At 46.9% G+C, this 9,643-nt stretch overlaps 1 protein-coding gene across 1 annotated transcript; it reads right to left on the minus strand.

The window, feature by feature from the left end:
• Window positions 1-2,340: 2,340 nt before the first annotated feature.
• On the minus strand, window positions 2,341-8,332 carry LOC311371055 (fibroblast growth factor 10-like; the record flags this gene model as incomplete). Its single annotated transcript, XM_084489289.1, has 4 exons — window positions 2,341-2,942; window positions 5,626-5,729; window positions 7,710-7,810; window positions 8,313-8,332. 4 exons carry the CDS (start codon window positions 8,330-8,332, stop codon window positions 2,742-2,744), a joined length of 426 nt encoding a protein of 141 aa, XP_084345415.1. The 3' UTR covers window positions 2,341-2,741.
• Window positions 8,333-9,643: the final 1,311 nt, after the last annotated feature.

Genomic DNA, 9,643 nt, shown 5'->3' on the forward strand with positions numbered 1-9,643 from the left:
GGCGCCCCCACCCAGGGCCCTCGGTCCCGGGACGAGGCTGGGTGGGAAGAGACGCTCTGTACAGAAGAGCCCAGGGCAGAGAGGGGCATGTCAGGAGTAACGAGGAGAGAGAGAGAAACCAGAGAGAGGGAGAGCGAGAGAGAAAGAGAGAGAGAGAGAGAGGGGGGGGGGGGGAGAGAGACAGAGAGGGGGGGGAGAGAGAGAGGGGGTAGAGAGGGAGAGAGGGGGGGAGAGAGAGAGGGGGTAGAGAGGGAGAGAGGGGGGGGAGAGAGAGAGGGGGTAGAGAGGGAGAGAGGGTTAATAGGAAAAAGAACGGGGAAGACAGGGCGAAAAAAGCAAACATGACATCATAGTTAATTAGAATCAGGTGATAAAAAGGGGAGTGCTGTTTACGTTCCACCACATGCCCCCCCCCCCCCCCCCCCTGCCCCCCCGCCCCCTCCATGTGTCTCTCTCCGCTCTCTGGGGGCAGAGCAACAGGTTTCAGACAGGCCGGGTCAAGGAGGAGGCCGTTCCCAGCTGTTAGACCACACTGATGCACATCCCCTCAACCATGACGCACACAGACACACACACACACACACACAGACACACACACCTACAAACCCACACACCCACACACCTACACACACAAAAACATGTGTGCACTGGCATACACATGTTTGGCTGCATCTGTGTGCCTCTGGTCATGCATGTGTGTGTGTGTGTGTGTGTGTGTAAGTGGGGGGGTCGGGGTCTGTGTGTGGGGTCTCTCTGTGTGTCTATCTGTGCATGCGTGTGTGTGGGTGTGTGTGTGTGTGTGTGTGTGTGTGCATATATATGTGAGTTGTAGCATGCCTGTTAGTAGGTTGTGAAGGTCAATGTCTGTGTTGGTTATTGTCAGCCAGGATATTGTGTTTATGTTGCTGGACTGGGGCCTTCCTCCAAACACTGTGTTGTTGGTTATAACCTTCCATGTTGATTAGTGGTATCACCTCAGACTCAAATGATCTTATATGTAATCGAGAAACATGTAAAATGGTCTATAGTTGTGTTGGTGTTTACATATTCAATACTTAACTGTGTATTGCTTGATAACATTGTTACTTGATCACTGTGGATTGTTGAGTTGCCCTTTTTTTTTAAATCAAAAAATAGAAACTATATTTGAATTACTCACTTGTTACTTTTTGATTCAACCTTTTGTTGACTTACTCAATTGTTGATGGTTCACTGTTTTCTGTTGAGGCAAGCTTTTCAAAATACTTGAATGCTTATTGCTGATAAAATCAATTGTTCATTGATTCAACCTCATATACTTTTTGTGTAATCCAACAGTATGTAACCATTGGTTACTAATGGTTACCAACCATTAGTTTAATTAACAACTTTGTGTATGTAAAGCAGTATTTTCTGCAGTATTTCTAAATGAAAGGTGCTGTCCATTCCTCAAAACGTATTGATACTCAACACAGGATTTTATTATCTTTACAGGGAATTATTGTATTCATGTAACTTATGCATTGGAAAAATATCATGTATATTTATGGTAAATGGTAAATGGACTGCATTTATATAGTGCATTTTTTGTAACCAGTGACCACCCAAAGCGCTTTACAATACAGTGATTTATTCTGTTATGCTGTGGGTCTGAAAAGAAGACAACGTCAGAGAAATTGTGGAGAAATATATTTACTTTATTTACGTTTAAATGGTAGATTAGCATTCAAAAGAAAAGCATAAATGTATTTAAAAAAAAAAGATTTTGTCCTTTCCTTGTTTTTGTTTCTTTTGTTTCGTTAAATATTAGATAAAATAAATACTTTTTTTTGGAAGCAGTTAGGTGAAAGGAATGAAGAAAAACATAACGCAGTGACTGTTGCCCGGTAATATGTGTCAGACATGTTGTCGATGCCTCGCTAATTCTCTCCCGCCGCTTCGCTCACACAGCGTCACCGACTGCTGCTCCTCCAACCCATCCTCCTCCTCCTCTCCACCTCCTCCTCCTCCTCCTCCCCGACCCGACCCGTCTGCACCCTGTTGCTCTCCTGGCCTCCTTCATATTCTCTCCTTCCTCACTCCTCCCTTCCCCGCTCATGCCCTACCCCTCAGCCCCTCCGTCCCTCCTCCACCCACGGTGCTGTGAGATGGGACGGGGACGCGGGAGGACTCTGCGCCGTTCTGATTCGTCGTTGATTGAGCATAGCATAAATAGCTCCTGGGAGCTAGTATTGTATAAATAGCTGCATCCACATATCACACACATTTAGATAGCTATGGTACTAAGAGCATTTTATCTCGAGTTTTGTCCGTACCAAACACCTTTAGTGAGCCTGGACCAGTAACACGGCAACGCGATTCCTCCACATATACATATTTGTCGTTTTCCCACTATTTCAAATTTTGGCACAGAATTGTTTTTCAATTTTTCTGTTGTGCCAATGTCCTTTTTATAATTTAACAAAAACAACAACATTGTTTATCTCGTGAATCCTGACAGTTGTGTAACGACATGGTGCTCCTCAAGAACCAGAAACAAAGTCCGGGCATCCAACAGCAGCAGCAGCAGCAGCTGGAGTCCTCCTCAGTGCAGCAAATCCTCTCACAGATTTGTCCATCGCAGCCGCCGTACCGCTCCTTTATCGGTTCCAAAAAGACGTCTAAGCAGCAGAAACACCGTTGAGTTAAACCGTCCAACTTGCACTTCTCGTCCGCAACACAACGCCGACAAAAACAAAAAAACAACGAAAAAAAACGTCCAATCACCGAGGCTGTACCACGATGGGCAGGAAGTGAGTGGCAGTGTTTTTCCGGCGCGTTTTCCTCCCTTTCATGGGCTTGCCGTTGGCACTGAGGCCCACAAACATGTGTTTCTTCTTGTTGCGCCACTCGGCCGATGCGTACGTGTTGTATTTGTTCTCCTCGATGCGCTCTGTCAGGCGGCAGTCGGGACCGAAGTCTCTCTGAGGAGAGGAGAACAAAGAGGAGGGGTCGTTAGTGCTGTTTAACGGCTCAGATGTTTACATGGGAAGCGAACGTGACACAATGTGTGTGTGTGTGTGTGTGTGTGTGTGTGTGTGTGTACGCTAATGCTGTAATGTCGCTATTTTGTAAATAAGCTGCTTCGTTGTTTCCTGGGTTGATGGGTTGCTAAAAATAAATTTTAGATGCCTTGTTTTATTTGTTTGCATTTGCTCAAAGTATCTCCAGTGGAGATCAGGAGATAGCGTTAAGTATTCAGGACTCCATATCCCGGCCATAAACTCTGGAAACTACATTCACACCATTCATTCTTCTGTTTAGATGTTTCCTGTTATAGCTATCATAACTAAGATGGATGACTGTCCAATCATTGAGTCAGTTATACTTTGGACAAATATTAAACAAACTGCGATGCCCGTATCAAACGACCCCAGAAGAAAGTCCCTAAATTATTATTAGTATATGAAATCATTCAGGTCTGCGTGACTCTTAAGTACTGTTAACCACAACAGTGGGTTGATTCACCGTTTAGTGCGGTGGGTTAGATTCTCCTTCTTCTTCTCCTCTGGTTTATGAAACAAGATAAACTTTATTAAGCCCTTAAAGGGAAAGTCCAGATAAACTTTCCTTTTAGGGATTCCATACAGTTCATTGTGTACAATCTGGCTAGGATGAGCTCCTTCTGCTTTCCTCGATTATGAGATCGAATCTGAAATCACATCGGATAGATCCAGATATTATAATAGTATTCTCGTATTATCCTGATCGGTTCACACTACGACGTGACGTCCTGTCGTGGCCTCGGCCTGGCAGCCAGACCGCGTGACGGCTTGTTGTGGGCTTGTCACCACGGCGATCACCCCCTCGTCACTGGAGAGAACCCAATCCGCGGCAGAGCTCCGTTCCTGGGTTTACTGGCAGCTCTGCGGCGGGCTGGCCTCACTAAGCACCGTGCAGTCTAATAGAGGCCGTTGATAATCATAACGTAATGTACCTTCCCCGAAAACATGCGCGTATCAACGTTATTAGCTGCACACACGACAAAAACACAACCCCCACACCCACACACGCAAAAGTGTGTGTGTGTGTGTGTGTGTGTGTGTGCGTGTGTGTGTGTGCGTGTTTGTGTGTGTGAGTCTCTTTCTCTCTCTTATTTTCCCGCTCTCTGTTTTTCCAGGCCACAGCTGTTTAAATGGTTCCAGAAGTACGACATGTGAGGGTGTGTGTTCCTAAAGCACAATGAAAGTATCACTCACACACAGACGCACACATACACACTCTCACACACTCTGTGCAGCTTTTATAACAATCACAAGAACCAAAAAATATTCTTGTTTTCCCTCTGAGGGTTTAGAGGTCATGAAAATAATGGAACTCAGTTATTTCTATAGTTATGTTTTTATTCTAGGGGGATGGTACAAATAGTTTGTTCATTTGTGGTTGGTTTGACATATTTGTCTAGTGAGAAAATGTTTTACCATTGTTTGACATAAACTTTCACTCTTGGTGTTTAGTCATTCAATTGAATGCAATTGAATGTAATGCCTTGAAGTCATTCAATTAGTTTGAACCCATCAAGTAATGAAACCCTGAGTGGAAAACAATGTGGGAATTCAGTTTCAGGCCATGCAACAGAATACTACTCTCTCTCTCTCTCTCTCTCTCTCTCTCTCTCTCTCTCTCTCTCAACCATGTATCACCTCAGAGAGAGAGAGCGAGTGAGGGGGGTGGGGGGGGACACAGATAAATTGAGCATGCTCCCTTGAGGAATGGAGGCACAGTGAGGAAACTGACGGATTGTATTTCTTGTTTGTGAATGGATTGAAGAAGGGGGGGGGGGGGAGAGGAGGCGAGGTGAGGGGAGAGGAGGGGAGGGGAGAGAAGGGGAGGGGAGGGGAGGGGAGCGGAGGGGAGGGGAGATGAGGTGAGGGGAGAGAAGGGGAGGGGAGGAGAGAAGGGGAGGGGAGGGGAGAGGAGAGGAGAGGAGGGGAGGGGGGATGAGGTGAGGGGAGAGAAGGGGAGGGGAGAGGAGAGGAGAGGAGAGGATATGAGGGGAGGGGAGGGGAGAGGAAAGGGGAGGAGGGGAGAGGAGAGGAGGTGAGGGAAGAGTTAAGGAGGTGAGAAGAGAGGAGGGGAGGGGAGAGGAGGTGAGGGGAGAGTTAAGGAGGTGAGGAGAGAGGAGGGGAGGTGAGAAGAGATACATAACCAAGCCCTGTTCTCTATTTGTGGAACAGATTCTTGCTGTTTGACCGAGCTACCTCTAAACATACCTCTGAGCTGCACCAAGATAAATACAGTGTGTCTTTAAATATAGTCAAAGTCTGACTATAGAGAGTATGGACTAGCCTTAGTAATAGAACAAATTGCCCATACAAAATATGGGCAACTAACTATGTATAAGATGCAATAATGTTAATTAAGAGAAAATTATTTATATCCAACATTTATATATATCTAATATACAATCCTATTGTGACCTATCAAAGTGACCTATCCTATACAAAGGTGAGCTATCCTATATAGAGGTAACCTATCTAATGCAAAGGTGAGCTATCCCATATAAAAGTGACCTATCCTATACAGAGATGACCTGTCCTATAGACAGGGGACCTGTACGTCCTCGGCCTTCGTTCACTGCTCGGCGCGTCGCTGACGTAGACTCACCGCTCCGTAGAGGTCTCCCTTCCTGCTGATGGCCAGGTAGTAGTTACTGCTGAGCGCTCGGATGGCCACCACGCCCACGTCCACCGACTTGATCTCCAGCACGCCTGGAACACACACAGGGAGGGGCAGAGCGGTCAGAGGCTGAGGGGGTAAGGGGGACAGGGAGGGTCGCCGCCGGGGCGAGGGTGGGGGGGGGGGGGGACGGCCACAACAGACGTCCTCTAGGCAAAAATGTATATTGTGCATGTTAACGTGTCATGTCTGTTTCATTTGATGGTGTTTGGAGAGTGAAACGCTGGATGGATGAACAATATACAAAGGGAAACGTGCTTGCGCTCATTTCTTTGACGTTGAATCTGCTGCTTATTTTACTGCGCCGCGTATTTGTCCGTACGGGGGCTGGTCTCCAGGCGGGTCACCTCAGCACCACCCTCTGATGGAGCGTTGGCTGGAGATCCCGGCCCAATGCTTTATGACTTTAATAGCATGAAATGGCTGTTTTTTGGTGGGGGATTACATTTCAGTTGAGTCATGTTTCTGCCTGTCTTGATCCGTGCAGATCCCCCTCTGTGACCCTGTAGTACATTATGGGATGTAAAGAGTCCTTGAATGCACATAATCCTGTCCTTGCTCTTAAATTAGGTTTGAATAAAATGGACGGGTGCCTGGCACGAAGACCTCAATAAACTGCCCCCCTTTTTTTTTCCTCCTCATTAAACTCGAAAATCATTTTCGAATTTTTTCTTCAAAAGCAGCCAACTCAAACATGTCAGTTTGATGGGCAGTAGCTCAGGGGCTAGAGAGGAGCGGGCTATCCACCAATCAGGTGGCCTCCTGCTTCCATCCACCAGACTCCACTGTCAAAGGTTATAAAACTCGGTTATAAAGCGGCTGGAAAATAAATGCTTCTAAATAAATTCAGTCTATTTACAATGTGAGCCTTGCCAGCTTAACCCCCCCGCCTCTCTCTCGCTCTCTCTCCCTCTCTCTCTACCTCTATCTGTCTCTCTATCTCGCTCTGCCTGACTCAAAGAGCTCCCGATTGGTCTCCTGGTTCGCTTTCGGGCCAGCGAGAGAGAAACGGCTAGCCTGGGGACCGAGGTGTTCGCCAGGAAAAAAACAACATTTCTCCGACCCCATGTTTGTTTTTCAGACCAGGGGAGTGCGGGCAAGCAGACAGACACACAGACAGGCAGGCAGGCATACAGTCAGACAGACACGCAGGGTAGCGGGTATACAGGGAGGACAGGAGGGGGGGGGGGAATGGGGCCCGGTGGCTGCATGGCCGTCTGGGAGAAGCTTGGGCACTGGTATCAGTTTTCAGGCCTGTGCCAATTACTGGTTTAAGCTGTGGTCACCGGCCCTTTCTTCCCTGCTCATGCTAAAGTCAATTACACCCGACCATAAAGCCATCAGGGGTTAGCCGGGATTAGCTGGAGGCTGCTAGGAAGTAGGGGGTTTAGTTTGGGTCAAAGGCAGCACATTAACAAGGATGAGGAGTGCGTTTGTTGTCCGTGTGTGCAAACCTTTGGTGTTCTGTTTAAAGGCTGTTTGTCATCTCTGTGATACCGCTTTTTCTAACTGTTGACTCACTCCTTTGGACTTTCAAAACCACTGAAGTGAGAGTTTAAGAACAGATCATTGTCGAGGAGATCAAGGATTGGATCAATTTTCTTAACCACTCACCATCATATGACCATTAAAATAATAACTTAGTGAGAAATTCTCAAATGTAGCAAGAAGTCAAAAGAAGATGAAGAGCAGGCAGCCCTGATATCACCAATGCCTCAGATTTTTGCTGAAACCATTTTTCTGTGAACTCTCAACTTTCCAGTCTTCTTTGGAGTGGAATGTTGGAAACGATTCGGCTGCAAACTATTGGCCTGAGACAATACAGAAGAAACGGACCTCCGAACGGACCAACAGAAATATTAGGTCCGGCATGAGTTTCACATGTTGGTCCAAGGCGAGCCGTTCACAGAACTCGTCTCCACTCGTCTCAAGTGGCAGAGGATTCGGTCTGAACGGGACATGGTCCGACGTGGCAGGGTGTTTGGAAGGACAGACTGTCTCTTCGTTGTTACTCTTATTTGGCCCGCCGGGGTACTGCCACCATTGGCTCTTCCCACTCGTCCGGTGATTCATGAGCACGCGATAGTTCTGATGAATCAGCAGCAAGAATGCGCTGCAGGTGGATCAATGGGGATCAAGCACGAGAAAACGCTTAACACGCCTCCTCAGAAAGAGGAAACATTTTGTTCTTCCGGCACCAGCAAACGTTTGTCATTTTCTGGGCCGGGTCACCCTCTGAACGGGATCTGTCCCTGGCACGCCATGGAACCAGTCCACCTGTTGTAGGCCGGCTCTGCTTCTGTTTGATGTGGCGCGGTGGGAGCCAGGGCGGTGTTTTACGGCCTGCCCCACCAGCCTGCAGTAGCTCCCTGTCGGGCCCTGAGAGTTATAACGGGCTGCACTGCAACAAAGGAGCTCAGAGGGTAAAACAATGGCCTTTATGATGGAAGTACGGGAAGGGCAGGGACCCGGTTCTCCAGGGGGGGGGGGGGGGGGGGGTGCCTCGGTGGACATCGTGTACCCAGATGCAGATCGCAGATGCAGGAATGTGCCGGACCAACACACAAGCAAATATTGGGGCTGGGATTCTCCCATTGCAGCGATGTTGACCTTACCGCTTTCCGCGACTTTCCATCTCAGTTGGAATTTCGGTAATTCCAGTTTTTTTTTATTCCAGTTCTCCTCCTATTAACGTTTCCAACCGTGTGTTTGAGTAGGATCTCGCCTTCCACTCGGTATATTCCTCTACATCTGTTTACGTTCCTGCAAACTACTTTTCCTCTCCCCCTTGCCCGTGCTCCTCGCCCCTGGAACGAGATCTTTACGTTGAATGTAAATTTCAGATAAAAAAAATCACTCATGGCTGATCCCGAAGGTACATCTAATACAGAGATCTCTTTTACCAGAGCTCTTAATATTTATTTAATCACTTTGTGAAAACACCTTTGTGTCCCGGGATCAGCATTACGCCGTCATTAAACCGTCCCAGTCCGAAACAAAGGCTTCACGTTGGATTTATCACAAGAGATTCACACATGGGTGAGGCTGTTTAAACGTATCTTTAAAGAAATATGTTTTAAAGCCTTCTTCACCAGCCTTATAAGCCCCTATATTCCCTCCTTGTGAATCACTCCTGGTTGCTGTCCAGTTGAGTAACGTCACCCTCCATGTTTTATCGTTATCACTCCTCTCACTCCCATATCTCTGAACCTGTTTCTTTTCACTTTCCTTAGGCTGTCTCTCTCTCTCTCTCTCTCTCTCTCTCTCTCTCTCTCTCTTTCTCTCTCTCTCTCTCTCTCTCTCTCTCTCTCTCTCTCTCTCTCTCTCTCTCTCTCTCTCTCTCTCTCTCTCTCTCTCCCTCCCTCCTCAACTCTTTAATGCTGTCGTTACGACCGAGAGCCAAGAGCTTGTCAAAAGGCCTGGCTTGTTAAACTTATAAAGAAATGATTCAGGGACCCAATTACATTACGGTACATTACCTTTGGCAAATGCATACTTCTATACATATGAGTAGTACAGTTGCGTGATGGGGTTAAAATAAGTTGAATCTGTGTTATACACAGCATGTTATCATCTCAATGACGAGGTGCCTATAGCTTTTTATGATCCAAACATGGAAACGACATAACAAAAAAATACATAACACCAATCTGAAACGTACATCAGTCAATTTTTAAAACACTAATACATTGCGATTATGTGTGCAACACACACACTCACACAAACACACACACACACACACACACACAGACACACACACACACACACACACACTCTCTACTACCAAAGGACTACACAAACATTCAGACCCTCATATTGACCCCTGCCTGGACCAGACACTAACATTCTGGGCTAGGCTAGCTAGGTCAGTGGTTTTATAATGTTTCGACTTTGTTCACTGAAGATAAGTGTCTTAACGTTCCTATTGGAATCAACCAAAGTGTTT

This window comes from Micromesistius poutassou (assembly GCF_964030765.1).
Source record: "Micromesistius poutassou genome assembly, contig: SCAFFOLD_1771, whole genome shotgun sequence".
In the NCBI taxonomy this organism is placed as follows: Eukaryota; Metazoa; Chordata; class Actinopteri; order Gadiformes; family Gadidae; genus Micromesistius; species Micromesistius poutassou.